At 39.7% G+C, this 17,946-nt stretch overlaps 1 protein-coding gene across 2 annotated transcripts in view; it reads right to left on the bottom strand.

The window, feature by feature from the left end:
• The window catches only part of bckdhb (branched chain keto acid dehydrogenase E1 subunit beta), a 60,665-nt gene that overhangs the window by 21,383 nt on the left and 21,336 nt on the right, over positions 1-17,946 (bottom strand). For both annotated transcript variants that reach the window (XM_061080591.1, XM_061080590.1), the window contains exons 7-8: positions 17,608-17,705; positions 14,543-14,653 (exon numbers count right to left, since the gene is read on the bottom strand). In XM_061080591.1, coding sequence (XP_060936574.1) covers positions 14,543-14,653; positions 17,608-17,705 — 209 coding nt within the window. The remainder of the gene's footprint in view (positions 1-14,542; positions 14,654-17,607; positions 17,706-17,946) is intronic.

Below are 17,946 nucleotides of genomic sequence, written 5' to 3'. Positions count from 1 at the left end.
ATTTTTATTAGGATCTGCACCAACTTGCACACACTCAAAGATATTAGTCCCCTAAACATGTCTGATCAAGATCCATGAATTATCTGAATAATCAAGGACAATGTTAAAATATAACCTTCACAAACTAATTATGCAGAATGTTCCATTAAAGACTCCTACTGAATGAGTAGTGTTACAATCACTTTGTACAATGTTTTAGCAAGGACATTATAAGAGTTTCAGTACACTTCTGTAATGAGTGATCACTATACTCAAATCAGTCAAATCATCATGGTAACTGAAAAAAGAAATAACCCAGAGCTGAATATGGGACAAAGGTTAATTTCATTGTGTTGAGGTTTTATGGATATAAAGACAATGATGGTATTACATAACTAATAAAGTTCAACTCCACACATTTTATTAAACTTTAAAAGTCACCACAAAATACAAAAGTATGTGAAGAAGCTATGAAGAGGAAAACCAAACAAAGACCACCTGCTACAGCACTTTACTTAACTCCTCAACAGGAAACTGAGTTAGTGTTTCCTGGTATGGTGATATTTTGACAGCAGCTGAGGACAGTCCCAGATGCGACTGCATCTGGCTCCTATTAATACTGTGTAAAAGGACAGTTTGAAAAAAATGTCCAATAAACATCACGCACATGCCCAATGTATGTGAGTGGTCACATGATATGTTTTAAGCATTGCTAATATGGACTAAAATATGATTTTAACTGATATGGTGCCAAAACACTTTGCTAGACAGAGATGGTCTTAGTTTGAAACCAATGTTTTTTTTTTTTAAAACCAGTGGTGTGGATGTAACCTTAGATGATTCAGTGGATTAGCAACTACAGTTTCAAAAGGCCACAATTATGGTTCAAACTACAGTCAGCTTAATCTTTCACACTCATTTTTACATCTAGTTTACAAACAGTTATGTTTTACCAGAAATAATAGGGACTTTATTAAATAGAAAAAAACTACAAGTTTGCTTAGACTTTGTTGTCTTGTTCAGACTTATTTGGTAAAAATTATGAAAAATAAAAATAAGTTTATTTATTCTGCCATGACATAATTTCCTTTATTAATGCCACTCAGGGTGGCATGATTTTTTTCCCCAAAGTTCCAAAAATAGCAACATGAGCCGTTGAACATGATGCTCACAGCAAATTCCCGAGTTGTGGGACTAATACAATTATTATTTTAGGATTATCTGACAACTGCTTTACTTCATGACTGTTAGGGTTGGGTACCGAACTCTGTACTTTTAAGGGTAGCAACCAAATAACATCGTGCTATGGAGGTTGTCTGTCTTATGTCTTATGCAGAAGATATTAATGTAGACTTGATTCATCAAGGAGACCAGAAGGTGGAACAATATACAAATTGTTTAAAAGTGCCAGATTTGAGACTATATTTCTTGAGTGAGTGACACCAGGAAAAATCTTCTGTGCCTAATTGTGTATTATGTGTCATTCCTCAAATCTGAGTCATGGAAGAAGTGCTGAAGTCAAACGTGGAGACTTTAGTAAAAAGTGTCTGTGGCCCTAGCAGTACTGAAATAAACATCATTCAGACAAAAATAAATGATCGGCTGGTGAACCTGTCCGTCATTAACTGACCTGACTGCCTACACGCACCCTCCCGAAGCAGACACAATGGTGAGAGGTAAACGAGTGAGTCACGGAAAAGTTGGCTTCTAGATGAGGAAAATATTGTATTACTTTTTGGTTTGGTTTATGCTGATGTAACTGACTTGAGGATTTTTAAAAAGACCAGGAGAATCTCTCGACGACTGCACATGACCTCAGATGTTCTGCCTTTTCCACTCAGTCCTGCTGTTGGCCTCCTGACTGACCTTGATGAGCTCAATCTGCCCATATCTCTGGCCAATGTTCCTGAACTAAACTGTCCTCTCCAGTGGAAAACTGATTAACTGGCCCATGGAAGTAACAACTGTCGAATCCTTAGTGCCTTATGGAGTTGGAGAGCTTGTTTCACAAAAAAAATAATACTTCCATCCTTATCATCGAGAACCAAAACTGTTAATTAAACAATGAAATGAGAAAAAGAGAACAGGCAATTGTGATTCTCCTGCCTCATTTTGATTTTTGCAACCATTTTCAACAGTCTGTGGTAATTATCTCATCTGCTTAATCTGTATGGATGACAGCCTGGGGGGGAGTGACACGGTACAATGATCTGTGGTGACAACCGGTTATTCTGGCCCTTTCAAAAATTACACATTAACCGTGGCTAATTCCCAAAGCGTCTTTATTCTTAACATCAGAAATGTGAGCCTTCATTAATCTTTGGCTATGTCTGTGAGTGGACTTGCCAGATTTGACTATATTTCTCCCAGTGAGTGCCACCAGCAAGAATTTGAGAATTTGCCTGTGCCTAGTTGTGGAATTTGAGCGGGAGCCATCGCCAGGAGGAAGGATGGAAAAAGAGTCAGTAGCAGGAGACACTACTGCTGTTGGTCCAAAAACCCTTGTCTCCAGGTTTTGACTGGCTCCCTCTGGCCCAACGTTTTCTTCCTTTCTCTCAACATCGTCTAGCTGTTTGGGTCGACAGAGCGCACTGTTAGCACTGTAATTACAGATGTGGGCTACAATAATAAGAATGCGGGGAGTGGGGCCCAACCTCTGGCCACTTTCTTCCTGTGCCATTTTATTTTACTTTGATTGTTTCCAGTGTGTGTGTGACAGCGGGCCAAAGACATCAGAAGCTTTGCGGTGGGCAAAAGAGCAGAAATTTGCAGAGACCCGTCGGTTGAAAGGGAAACAGAGGAATGAGCCTGGTTTGTTCTGAACACGCTCCAGGCCACAGAGTCAGATAAAAGCAGAGTCTGCTCGCCACTGAGCTGCGTATCAAATCTGGACAGATATCACCAAGGCAGGGAAAAAAAAGCAATAATATAGATCCAGACAAACAATATCTGAACTAAATATAATATTCAGGGAATTTTTTTATTGCAAATCCATGGAATCCTGTACATTAATAATGTTCTCAACTGTTGAGCGTGAACACGTTGGACAGTCTGGCAGCAAGCTTGGAAAGTAGGGCCGGGGCAACACGTCGACCATATCGACGTCATAGATTATGTAAATATGACAATTTGCGCAACGTGTGTCCAAGCATCGTAAGGAAGGTGGCTGCACCTCGTCAAAGCATGGATTCAAGAGTAAGATGAAGGAGAAAAAGAAATGAAGAAATGATCATCAAAAGCGTAAGTCATCAATAGGGAGACAGTGGTAACTGAACACTGTTGTATACGGACCCAGCCTATCATTACATTTTGACGACGCGTTTCTATTTTAACCTGCACAACTTTATCGTATTAACGGTAGAGCTGATTATTTGTTAATATTTGGTGATTGTTTAATGTGAAATGTAGTTAAGAAAAAAAAACTACATCTTAATTATTTTTCTCTAAAATTAGGCACTTTATTTTAAGATGCCTTTTTCAAAGGCTCTTCATTTAGTTCATAAATGCAAACCTTATTTGACTTTAAACGATAGAAAAATATTTTATTACTATGTCTTTATTAGAGTTCCCTCCAGTTTAATATGACAATTTATAATAAACATTGTTTAAATACAATTGAATTGTACTTATACCATCACCCAGGGTAAAAGCAGAAAATGATAAAAGGCTAAAATCATGAATTATGTCTTTGGCCTACTAACTACTTAAGTCAGCAATATGTTATCTAACATAAGTGGCAAACATTAAAACGGTTTATAATGCTCATAATCTTTTATAGGCTCACATTAAAAATGATCCATTTCATAGATAGTATAAATTATTTGCTTTAATACTATTATTTTGATTGGTAGAAATTGTCTGGTATTACCTCATCAGAAAGACCCTACTTACATATCGGTAACTTTTTTATGTACCATTACAACGAACTACTGTCTGAACAGTTTTACCCTTGGCCTTGCTCTCATTTAAATACAGTGGAAACAAGCCTCTTGTTTAAAACGCCCATCATCTGGAGCCAATCAGTTGGTAGCCGTAATTTGCTGCTCAAAATTCGTATAATGAAAAGCTGAAGGCTCATCTTTTAAACTGGGAAATGAAGCAACGGGTATAGGCCATCATCTCTGCTCTCAGTTAGGCAGTTTGCTTTGACGGAAACACACGTATGAGCTGATGAAAAGCCGCCAGGGGAATCATCTGAAAAGTTATGTTGCCTGGTTCAAATTAAACTGTGAAGTTTGGCCATGTCTCTTCAGAAGAGCAGAGACGTATCTGGTGGCAGGGTACAACAAAGTGAAGCAGTTTCAAGGCTGGGTTTGAGCATCCTCAGTGCAGTGACAACTTAAACAAAAACTGCTGTGCTTTGTTGACATGCAACAGGCAAATCAGGATTAAGCAAACGTGCTTTTCAAGCATATTCATTCAACAAATGTCCATGTGGCAGCTCAGAAACCTGCTTTGTTGGACCAACGCCACGCGTTTTCACAGCTCTACATCATTAAAGCTGAAGCATATGGATAATTAGGCTGCAGACTTCTTAAGTGGTGGGTTGGGGAAAGTGTCCAGACTTTTTTTTTCATATAAATTTGTCAATGTTCTCTGGATTCAAAATTTAAATTTCCCACTGTCCACCACACAGAAAATAAGTTATAAATTATGGAATGTTAATAAGCTGATGTCACCATCATCATCATCATTTTCTGTGTGACTGAGCTCAGGGTCTCTTGTGAACAGACTCAAACTCTCACTCTTTAATATGGAATTAAAATTAAAACTGCCACTGCCAGATGTGGCAAAACAATCCTGTGTGAAAACTTAAAAATCGGAAAATCCCCTGGCAAATTCAATGCCGTGAGTAAAAATGATTATGAGCTAAAAACTGACCTAAACCCAATCATTTTAATGATGAATTTGATATTAGGAGCAAATTTTCAAAAACACGTTTAGAAGAGGCTGACGAGTGGGGATAGGGGGGAAATCAGAGCATCGAGGTGACCTGTTTTGTTTTCCCACTGAAAGCCACAGCCAAACTCCTTTTGAAGACATAAATATTAAAGTTAGTGTTTAAATGGCTTAAGAGTTTGTTTTTATTCATTATCAGGAGACTGTTTCCGTTTGAGGCGGCCAGGTTCACTTTAGCATAAACAGACAAAATCAAATATTTATAAAGTATCATGTCTTTAATGATAATGTTCCATATTAAGTTTTGCTGAAAATTTGGGAAAATGTTCCATTGTGCTGCTCTGCTTAAGTCTCTTCATTGCAAAGTCAAATGACAGATTATTCACCCTATATAATTATGGTAGGTAGTATTAGAAACAATAACCGCAAATGTCTAGATGAGAACCACATGTTCGAGTTGACACTAAGCAGAAAACACTGGTGGCCCTATTTGCTTCCATGCTCTTTTACTCAGGGAATTACAAATGAACATATCTGATCGACCATGAGTCCAACTTCTCTATATCTACGTGCCGTCTTTCACTCAGGAGGCACATTACATGCACATTACAGCTTGAGACCATTAAGAGAGATTCAGGGGGTGAGCGGAGCCTTGATAAGGATGTCTTATCTGTACAGTGACTCCAGAGCACTCAGAACACGTAGACACTGCAACCTGCTTTACTTCCAAGAACCACAACAGATGCAGCTGCATATACCTGCTGAAGCCCCCCATCAACCCCTTACACTCACACAAATTGAATCTTTGCTTTTTTAACTTACACATATTATTATATTCCGTGAGACTTGAGATATTGGTGCACATAAAGTCCCTAAGTGACTCCTCCTGCATGTGTTTTTGAGAGTTGAACAGGTTCAGCCAAATTGGTTGCATCACTACAAGGGCTGCGATCCAAGCAGCGCTGCAGTCACACAGACTACAGCTGGAACACAGGCCAAGAGACACATCTATTGAGGGAGAAAGTTTACACACATTTAAGTGAACACAATGAACTGGGGGGAAAACGGTTACCAGACACACCAGGGACCTACAGGCCATCTCAAAGCATCAGAGTTGGCACTGCTTTGACATATTCTTACACTAAAGCTGGTTAAGCAAATCAAGATGTCCCATGAACAATAAAACTTTGGCATGGTTTGACGCAATTTGTCTGATGAGATATAAAACTGCTTGACATGTCGTTACCCTGACAGGTTTGAACAATGGTTGCAACCCACACTCCAAGAGGCTGGTGGCAATTCTCATTAACGCCAATTACGGTTATAAGGACTTGGGGATTATATTTATATCATAAATACAGAAGTAGTATAAGTATAATTCCTATGCATCACACTCAAACTCAGTATCTTCACATAATAAAAATTGTTGTTTTAAAACTAAAAAACTGTTTTTGCAGACCACATTCATTGCTGTAGTGTGGTGCAGGGAAACTCACTGAAAGTCACGTTGCTACAGTGTTCCTCACATAGCAGCGTTTCCCAAAGAATTTATTTTATATACAGTGGATTAATGGGGGTGGACACACGTTCCAACGTTGCTCTCAGACACATCAGATTCTGAGGGACAGGTACACAGTCTAAGGTCACAGTCACACAAAGCAGTGACAAATCAAACACTTCTGATCTGTGCAAGTGAGGGTGCAAATTAAACATTTCTTTCATGTAACGAAGCAAATCTGGTGAGTTTTGTATGGAGTTCAATTTCAAAAACAAGTTCTCGCATGAGAGAAAACGGCATTGCATGCCACTTGCATGTAGTTTCACAAATGCAGCTGAAAAATGAGGTCTGACTGTCTGCATCGACAGTAGCAACTTTATGGATGATATCACAAGCCAGCACACGGCAAATACCCTGTAAATAGAGCTGCAAAAAGCAAAAAAATGAGGTAACAGACCAAAACATCAAGATAGAGAAATCTTATGTTGTTATAAGAAATGTCGATTTTGAAAGTTTGTAATGCAGTCCAAATTAGAATATGGCGGGCTGCCAATGTGTCCATAATTAATGTAAAACACTCTGTAGACACTGACTGTCACTTTAACCCATCTTTGTATAAAAACTCATGAATGTTACCTCATAAAAAACCCATGCGGCTAGAAAGTGGTGCATGCTGGGTAAACAAAGCTGTGCCCAGCTGAGAGACAGCAGAAGGGTGAATTCTGCTGGAGGAAGGATTTGAGAAGGTTTTATTGACGTTTTAATATGTTTCTCAGTCCTGGCAAAATCGCTGCAGTGAGGTGTGAATGTTTGATACACAGAATAGTGTTGTCACGATACCAAAATTATGACTTTGATACTATACCTGCCAAAATATCACGATACTCGATACTTTCGATACGATACCACAAATACGATACAATACCACAAATACGGTACGATACGATACTGGTATATTTATCTATGATAGTAATAAATAAAACATCTGTAAGGTTCCCACGCCCGCTCCTGGTTTTTTCATGCAGGCCTGATACGATGCTGGTTTGACAAATTAACGTGACGTTCCCGTTCAACATATGAACACTGCACAGGGAGCCACTGCAGAGGGGCCCGAAGAGCCGTGGGTTGCGACCCCTGGCTCCGGAGAAAGAACGACTTGTTTTAGTGTTCCGCCGTGAAAGAGATGCGGACGTTTTAGTCCCGCCTCACATTTCGCCCCCCTCCCGGTCGCGCGCCCCACCTGTTATGTCTCCGCCCGGTCGTGCCACACAGTTTGAGAGAGAATCACTTTCAAGAAGCCGAGGATGGTCGGCTCGGCCATGTCTCCCTGAGATCGCTAGCTGTGAGCACTGAGTGAGGAGTGCCTGTTGCATGTGTGAGAGCTGGGCAGCCCCGCCCCTCGCAGTCAATGCATGCAGGCAGCGTGACAGGGAGCGGAGCAGTGAGTGCGCTTTCTTTGCGTGCTATTATAATAAAGTACCGGTACTAAAAATATGCTAAACCGTATAGTTTTTAACGTATGGGTACCGCGGTACCTTTCTAGTACCGGTACACCGTGCAACACTAACCCAGAACAATGAATTTGGACTAGGGGTGCAACGATTAGTCGACGTCAATATCAACACGATGTAATATTTCCCCCCACTTCCAAATGATGGACTTTTTTGTGTTGGTCCATTACATAAAATCACAATGAAATAAATTATAATCTGGTTATGCCATGACAAAATGTAGAAAAGTCCAAGGGGGTGAATACTTATGCAATGCACTGTATATGCAGCAAAGTTTATTAAAAGACATTTTTTTTAATGAAGTATCGATCTTTATTGTCTTTATTTTCAGTCATCACATGCCTCGAACAACCTCAAGCTAAATTTAAAAGCTGCTTGCTAAATAATAGTAATTGAAAATTTGTGTCATTCATAATCCGATTAGTCGATTAATCGTTTCAATAATCTGTGACTAATTGACTATCAGAATAGCCGTTAGTTGCAGCCCTAATTTGGACGCAGTTTGACTTTAGTTCATATTATGTACATATGGAAGCTCAAATACTAGCACAGACTTGCGAGGAGTACACGTCCTGACTTACTCCCCGAGGTTGAATATTGAATGACAAATCTCTGGGATGATTCCAATAACAGAATGTGAGAAAATAAAAAGTAAGTTGACGGACAAAATTTTTTCGGATCAGACCTTGTGTTCAATGATTAGGATACCAACACAACAGAGCCTCTGTTGTGTTGGTATCCAACAGCTTTTTTCACCCAAAATATATCAGCACTAACAGGACCAGCCTCTCAGCCCAATGCATCTTGTGCATTAACCTTTTTGTAAATTAATTTGTAATTGCCTTTATCCTCATCATATTCATTGCTCTCTTTGAGTGCTGTAAAACATTAATCGCAGGAACAACGTTGAGGAAAAAATTATAAAATTTGGCCATTAGCATATTTTGGTAAAATTTAAATTGGAGAATATAACATGTCTTTTCTTGTTGCCTTTTATTAGTGATGAGCAAAAATTAGCAAGACAGACCTGCTTGGAAAGGCAGTTATGCACGCGTAGCTTAGTTAAAGGCAACAAGGGGAAAAACAGGCCCATTGTGGAGGCCAATGAGGGTACAGGGTAAACAAGCTCCTGCCTAAAATACCTGTGTGTGTCACTGTGGTAAGTATCATCTCCAATCATGATTAAAAAACAAATGACTGTGAACCAGCCCTGGCAAACCATTCTGATTATTCACTGGCCAGATCTTGAGCATGGAAAACCTGAGAATAGGGCTGAATCACCAGCAAAGGACTAATACAATAATGGGAGCAGAGATTTTTTTATACTGCTGACTGGACATTCCAAAGCCAAGTCAAACAAATGTGGAAGTGTGCAAAAACAGAGGTACATGTTAGCTAAAGTGCTGTGTGAGTAAGTTTAGCTAAAATAGGCAATAAAAGCCATTAAACAAGTTTGGTGGCATAAAACAGCCTACTCAGTAACGGATGATGTACATTCTACATCTCCAAATATTCTGACCAAACACAACAGAGGATTTCCACGGCCTGCCATTTTAGTCATCCATTAAAGCAACACTGTAACTTGGAACAGCGACCTCTGCAGCCACACGTAATGATTAATTCTGATGGGCTCTGTGACCGAGAGATAAGGTGGTTTATGTGTACAGAAACCAGAACTCTTACCTCGTCCCACCCAAATATTCATCATGATCCATGGCTTCCTAAACCAGGAGACCTACTGCTATAACAAATACAACAAACGCCGTTTGGTTTTCTGATGTTTTAAAAAAGTTTTCTCATTGAATATTGTAGATAAACTCAGATTTTTAATTACTTTTAATTGATCTATATTTTGGCCCTCCTCTTAAACTTGCTGGGTCTAATTGTGAACATTTTAAGATTGTACCTAGTCACAAAGGTTGCAAGAACTTTGGCATTTATGGTGCGAAGTGGGAATGAAAGCGGTAACATTCTCTCTCTTTCAAGTACACTTCAGACTTTGGAAGATGCTACTTTAAGGTAACAAAAGTTGATCCCGCAGGAAACAGTAAGATGGCATGGTCCTCCAGAGCACTGCCATAATGATATATTATGATAAAAGACACTTCAATCTTAGCTTAACACATAAAACATGCATATGTATCCTACACACATCCTTGACTGAAAGATATGCAAGGTACATATGACTCATGGGACATGAAACCCTTTAATTGGCTGCCAGGGGCCGGATATGTGTCTGCAGCTAAGCGCACTGTCTGCACACACACTGTATCTGATGGCCAGTTAATAAGAGCTACAAGAGGCTTTAGGGGGACGTGTGCACGCTGGAAAACCTAGACACCAGCTGTACAATCTTTTGAATTAAGGAGTTGACACAATGTCTTTGCCAACTCCCTCTCCACAGATAAGATAAGAACACTGGACCCAAATATCTGTTTATCAGAGGGTAAACCCCTGACAAGGGCTTAACCAACTATAAAACATTTATCTTGTACAAAAAACAACACAAAATCATAAGAAGTGATGGAAATATAACCAAGGTTACTGCCAATACCTTAGGATTATACTGTGCGCTCATCAGTTTTTTGCCTTTTGTATCTAAATAGTGTTCAGAAAAACCTGCCCCAAGGTAATATTTGTACCAATTGATTTATTTCTGGAAAATATATATGAAAAACAAAATCAGTGGATGGATTATATTTTAGGACAAACAATTATTGTTATTCACAAGATTAGGTATTCTTCTGTGAATTGCATATCACATGGCCTTTCACATACACTTGCATTAGCCAGTGTAAACTGGAGGCAGATTGTCTAATTTGTAGTTGGTTGCTTAGCTTTCAAAACTACTACAAATGAGGAGCAGCAAAGGTAGAAAAGACAAGGGATTTATTTTATTGGACCTATGCTGACATGGAACGGTTACTGAAGGTAAATGTTGGCAATGCTTTACATTCACTACTGGTCGGTCAGTTAAGACCCAATCCGACATATGTGAGTGTCTATGTCATCATCTCCAAAAGCCCCCATCCAGTCTAAAACTAAAGCCTGGAGTTTTCAAAAGCAAAAGAGGTTTCAGTTTAAGGAGCTCGAAAACTTTGCATTATAAACACTGGGTAAACCTAAGAAAGGTTTAGCATTTAAAAACTAAAACTTAACTTAATTTTACTTTCTCTAATACTCAACCTTGTATCATAGTCAGTGCAATGCAATATATTTATTTTGTGGGATCAAATATATTACATGTCTAAAATCTGTTAAAAGTTGAGGCTAAATGAACTAGATGCAAACTTTTGGTAGCTAGATATTTGATCGATTCATAAAAAATAAATGACAGCTTAATCAGGAACAGAAATAAGTTTTAATTGCATCCCTGAAATGGTGCTTCATATACAATTTAAAGTACTTCTGCATGGGTGGGTTCCAGTGTGAAGAAAAACCCTAATGTCTGAGCACCAGTAGAGCTGCAGCCACATAACCATCTAGAAGTAATGCCAGCACAGAGCAGCTGTGCAGCACCCAGTACTTAGGCCACCACTGCGCTGGGTTATTGAGGACAACCAGGGCAGTGATTCCCATTCTATGCAGATGTGTCTTTTCTCCTCTTTGCTGCAGAAAATTCTACATCAAAAGGTGCTCCAAGGTGCTTTCTCATGTTGATTTAATAAGGATTTTCGTAATTTCTGAGAAATAAAAAAATGTATCGAAGTGGTTTATGCTGTTATGAGTATTTATACTTGCTGTTGCATCTGCAACGCTCTGCAGTCACACTGCCAAAACTCTATTTGGCAGTGGGGTTTATATGTTACTGTGATGTAAAACTATGGTAGCTTAAATTGAGCTTAACAACAGCTCCTACTACTACTGCTACTACTACTGAAAATGGGCCATACAGATGATTTAATATAAATATCAGGCTAAAGCTGGAGTTTATTAGTATTTGTGTGACTGACATTTTCAGTCTCCTGTTGGTTTTGATTGGGCTGAAGACAAGGTTTGGAAAAGGCAATTAGAACAAGAAAGAGCTGCATAACCTTTCAAACGATGCTGTACCTGACGATAAGCACATGGCTTCACAACCACAGCAGTGAATCTCAACTTAGCTGTGCCTTCGCCATCTGCTATATTAGGTGCTATGGAAATTAAGGTATGGAGATGAGGAAGTTAATCGAAGATAGCATGCACTCCATTACTCCCAGCTTGGCCTCTCTTGAAATGCTCTTGGATGCTCTAGAGAGGGCCTACCAGGAGCTACAGTCAACAATCAATATTCTGATGACTTGAATGATCAATCAAGACGGCGAAATTTGAAGTTTGTGGGAGTCCCGGAAGGTGCGGAGAAGGGGCATCCAATGGTATGATAATGAAAATAAGCTGATATATATAAACATATATATATATATTTTTTTTAATTATCAAAACATATCAAATCTGCCTGGGAGGCAGACCTTGGTGTGGAGTTAAGTGATGAGATGTGGAGAAAATGTCAAAGCTTTTTTTGCATGAAAACCAATTAATCTGATTCTTAAATTGTATATTCTGATTGTTGAGCAACTAGTCTGTTGATCAACCAATTAATTCAGCTTTTATCATATGGTTAATTGGCACAAATAAAACACTAAGGAAACCTTCTAAAAGCATTTGTAACATTAATTCTGTAGAGGTGGCAGCAACACAAGGTAATGCTCAGGACAAGTGCTGCACACATGTCTACTTTGGACACTAAAGGTCATATTAGCATTTTGCCTTCTGCACTAAAGTAAAAACGACAAGATATTGTATTGATGTTTTCTCCATCACGCCTACTACACCGTTTTATTTGTTGACGAGTCTTATATAAGTAAACTAGCACTTTTAGCAGTCATTCATTTCGTGCCTTCACTGAGATTTGATAATCACTTAATCAAAGAGACTTTCTGTGGTGAGCCAGCAGAACACAACAGGAAAATTATGTTTTCAATGGAGACATACAGGGGAGAGAAAAAAAAAACACTTTTGGGATACCAGTGTAATGCAACAGTGCCAAATATCGCGTGTGTGTGTGTGTGTGTGTATGTGTGTGTGTGTGTGTGTGTTGTGGCGAAATTGGTTTATCGGTTTCACAGACATTTAAGGGGGCATCTGGTTTGAGGAAATGACAAGGAGAGATGTTGTTGACGAGTACGAGTTGGCAGGCCTGGCATTAGACCCACTTAGCACAGCACATAAACACACTATTCAATTTCATGGCAGTTATTGTAATGGAGAACTCCTTCAAAAAAAGGAAGACGACTTTCACTTCAGAAGTCCCCAACTTAAACCAACAATCTGTAACTGTAACTGACTGCTTGCTCATTTCAGGTTGCACGTGTTTTGTGCCAGAACAATTCTACAGTCTCTTCCATCAGTTCCAAAAGACTCCCTCTTAAATGACTACCCTCCTACCGCAGTTTCATCCTGTGTATAACTGTTGGTCATTAAGTTTGCTTGGCGGCAGGCGCAGTGGGGTGTTCACTGACAAAGGCAAATGTTAACCAGGGGATCATGAATGCATAAATAAAAATGTATCTGCATAGAAGGCAGCATGTGACATCTTCAAGAACCATTTAAGAACCAGTGTTCCGTAAGTGGAGAGGATGCGTACACTTGGTTCAATTCTTGCTGAGAAGCTCCTTGCAATCTTTGGTTTTCATTTTAAAAGCGCTTTTCAGAACATCCGACTCTCCTGCTGGTTTAGTCTTCTGTACACAAACACGTTTGGTGACCAGGAGGGAATCTCTCTCTGCCACGATTCCCTAAACTGTCTAACACTGTCCTCCTTCCATCATTTCAAGCTAAATAAAGATGGGATATCCACTGGAAAGCCCCTCTCTTTTAAAAGCCCTACCAAATGAAATATTTGGTTATATATATATATATTTTTGGGTGAGTGCAATTGACTGCATAAGACTTGGGAAACACACACACACACACATTTTCAAGGGTTACTAGCTGTGGAAGGAATCCTGTTTATCAGGCCCCAAAGAGAACCACACTGACCAGAGGAATATTGCCTCATATTGCATCAATACAGTAGGAAGATGATTCCATTGAACAACAGCTCTTCATTGGCAACAGTATTCAAGACAGTGATGTGTCATTTTGGACATTAGAATGCAGATATTCTGCCTATCCCCAAAAGATTGAGACTGGCGTGAAAAACATTGCATATTTTTCAAGAGAGAATATTAGAAAAAAGGTATAGTATGCAGGATTTTTTGGGATCTTCTTGCGGAAATTGAATATATTATCCATACTTATCTGGTTCATCAGTATTGAGTCATCTGGATCTATATAAGAATGGTTGTGTTTTTGTTTGCGCTCCTAGAGTCTGCCATGTTGTCCCACCATTATTCTACAGTAGCCCAGAATGGATAAAACCAAACACCAACTTTTTCGAGGGCTGTTCGTGTTTTTATTTTACCCAAAGGCACCGTTAGTTCTCCTACGTGCTTGGAAGAGGAAGGTGAGGCAAGGGGTATTCAGTTGGTCCTAGCAGTGAGGCTAGATAACACCAAACCCTACATAATGCACCATTAATTAGATAACAGGATGGGTCTCAATAAAATAAATATATCAGTTTCTTAGCAGAGAATGAGACCCTGCTTTATGTCAGTTTAACCAGTGACTAGGTTACCTTGCAAATAGTTTCTACATCCCAGGGAAGGATGGTCTGTAGATCGATGAGCTCGCATGACACTCCCAGTTTCTCTTGGGCCATGTTGGCCACCTCGCGCATCACATGGATCTAAGTGGGAAAAGAAAAGGAAAAATTACTCAAAATGCCTAATACTGGCATTGTGTCACATTGAGTATTTCATTTGAACAACACAATTTACATATTTGCTTTAGTTTTGCTATTTCAAAACTGCGAAATTAGACCTAATGGCTAAATGAATATGTCACATACCACTTGGGCAAATAAGCCTTGAGCAGCTGGACCTAGGTAGAGGCATAAAATCTGCCCACAACCCCCAAAAATAAAAAAGTTGATGCACAGCACTACAATTTATTACATAAACCATACACCCACTGAGCACTTTATTACAAACACCTGCACATATCAAAATAAGCCACCCAGATGGGTGCAGTGCTGATAAAACCCTGCAGATACAGGTCAGGTGTTACAGTAAATATATACATCAAAAAGCAATATATGGGAAAATGTGATCTCAGTCATTTTGATAATGCCATTATTGTTAGTGCCAGACAGGCCAGTTTGAGTATAAGGGGACCCCTTAAGAAATGGCTCTGGCTTCGATCCCCTTCCCCCTCTACACTGAACACGTCTCTCCTGTCCCCTGCAAAGGTTTTCTGAGGACTCTGCAAGGGTAGACCATCCTCCCCAATACTAATGAAGATCCAGGGAATGGACATTGAGATGTTGACATCCGAACAATAAACTGGACTGAGGTCCCTGCATGACACCATCACATCAGTGGGTGGTTCCTTCAGTGAGAGACTGATCCACCTAAAGTTTCTGAAGGAGAGGTGTTGCAGGCTGACAGGAATGCGACAGTTTTATGAGCTGCAGTGGGTGCAGGCTCTTAAAACTGGACAGTTGAAGACTGTAAAAACATAACCTGGTCTTTTGAATCTGAACTTCTGCTGAGGCACATTGATGATATATTAACAATTTGGCATCAACAGCATGAATCCATGGACCCAACCTGCCTTATGTCCTGTCCATACTGCTGGTGTTGAGGCAATGGAATTGGGAATGTTATCTTGGCACATATTGTGCTCATTGATACTAAAGAACCACAGCCTTTCAGAGTATTGCTTAACATTAATAACACAACTTTATTTCTAATGGCTACCTCCCGCAGGATAATGCTCCATGTCAAACCGAGACTAATTTCAAATTGGTTTATGGACGAAACAATTAGATGAGCTTCGGCGCCGTTCACAGTCACCAGGTTTGAATCTAAAAGTTAACACTTGTGATGTTGAAAATGGGAGATTGGCTGCATGAATGGGCAACAGATAAATCACATGTCGACATGGAGCAGAATCTCAAAGGAACAGTTCAACATCTTCTGGAACCAATGACATGAAGAACTGAGACAGTTTCAGGAACATATGGAGGAACTAATGAAAGGGAATGTTGTTATTGTTCCTAATAAAGTGCTCAGTAAGTTAATACACATGGAGGCTGTAAAAGACAATTTATCCCTACTTATAATAATCTAAGAATTGTTTCCTGTTACAGTTTTTTCTATGGACACAGCATGTTATCCATCAGTGACTACAATAGACTGTATATAAAGATGGATATTATCCACTTCCTCAAACTATCCAGAAAGGAGGCCCAAATATCAAAAATATAAATGCTGCCATCTTTGAGCATTTGGAGCTGGAGTCTGCGCAGTAGTGACCAGGGGATGGAGCCGTCGCAGCAGCGGAGTTCCACAAATACACATGCTCAACCAATTGAGAGTCACTCTCAGCTGCCAAGACATTTTCCTGTTTTATGATAAGTGATAAGAATACCCAATACGACAGAAAACATTTGTTGACGTGTCGTGTACCTTGACTTGTTTGTAGTACTAGTTTAGGCCATGTCCCATCCACCATCACAGAGGGCAGGGTTTATGTCCTACTCTGCAGCCAGCCAACTGGTAGCAATTGAGACACTTTTGGGGAGCAGTCATGTCGTCCATCTATAACAATAGTCTATGGGGCCTCCTACACAGAAATCAGGTTTATTGAGTTTGTGTTTACTGATGGGCATCACTGGCTGCTTTTTAATAAGCAATGCTGTGATAAATCTTTGTCATCAACTAGAGGAGACAGTTGTCAGCAGACAAGCCAGTTTTTAAGATACAGTCCCTGGCCTCAAGATCACAAATAACTTCAGTATGAGAAGAAGATTTATTTTAAAATGATGCTGCCATTACAAAATTATCTGCATGCATATACAATAGACTTTTCTAAGGGAATAAAACATTAATAAAGAGGAGGATAATAAAAATAATAAAACTTCGTCTGTTTGAGTGGTCTGACATTTTTACTGTGAGGACTGGGCTTGGCTCCTTTTACTCTGAGCAAGTTGTTTTCTTTTCTGTCATCTGCCTGACACACGAGGGGGGATGAGGTGGGAAAGAAGAGCGCCACTTCAAAAAAAGGAGAGCCATGCTTTCCACTACTTTACTGGATCCTCTTTCTTCTCTGTCTCCCCTTCAACAATAATACTGGCTTTGATGGAGACGTTTTGCCCTTAACGCCCTCAGAGATCCCTCCCATTCACCAGGTACATTACAGTCGGATAAGCCTGTTTAAGTGCCTGGGCACAATCAACGGTGGGGATGACTCCTGGTGAGTTACAGGCACATTCATATGGAGCTGCGAAAAAACCCCATCTCTTGGATGAAAAGAAAGGCAATAATGGAACGTGTGCATCAGACATGTAGTGCTAACGTGTGGAGAGCCAAGAACAGCCTAGATGTTGTAGAGATGTCTGAGCTGATACAGCCAAAGACTGCAGGTTGAGAGACCCTGCTGGGACAAAGGGGGCTTGTGATGGACTTAAAATTAATCCATTGCTTGCCACTGCGTCTTTAAACACCTTTTCTCGAGACAAGATTGAACCCCTTTTTTTCCTGTGGTCATGAGAAATGATCCAAAGGGAGATGATAACTTGGGACTTCTCAGATCACCTACAGAGACTGTGTTAATGATGCATGAGTAAGGATCACCAACCTGTGTCCCCCAGGCTACCAGAGTGACATCACTTCCTTCCTGTAGGACCTCAGCCTGCGACAGTGGGATTGTGTAGGACTCCACCGGAACTTGCTCCACTGAGGAATCACATACAAATTTAAAAACATTAACATTCATAAATATTAATGTCACGGTGTTCAAACAAACTGCATGTGATCTTACATGAAAAGTCTCGAAGGGTCCATTCTGCACACATTCAATCATGCTTTTACTATGTACCCTGTGGTTTTCATGTAAAATACTTCAAACTGAGAGTAACTCTAAATACTAGACTAGATGACAAAGTGGTGAAATGATAGCCGGTTAAAGAACATAAAT

This window comes from Limanda limanda, chromosome 11 (assembly GCF_963576545.1).
Source record: "Limanda limanda chromosome 11, fLimLim1.1, whole genome shotgun sequence".
Taxonomy (NCBI): Eukaryota; Metazoa; Chordata; class Actinopteri; order Pleuronectiformes; family Pleuronectidae; genus Limanda; species Limanda limanda.
Note: the sequence above shows the minus strand (reverse complement) of the source record. Positions and strands in the feature narration are given on the sequence as shown.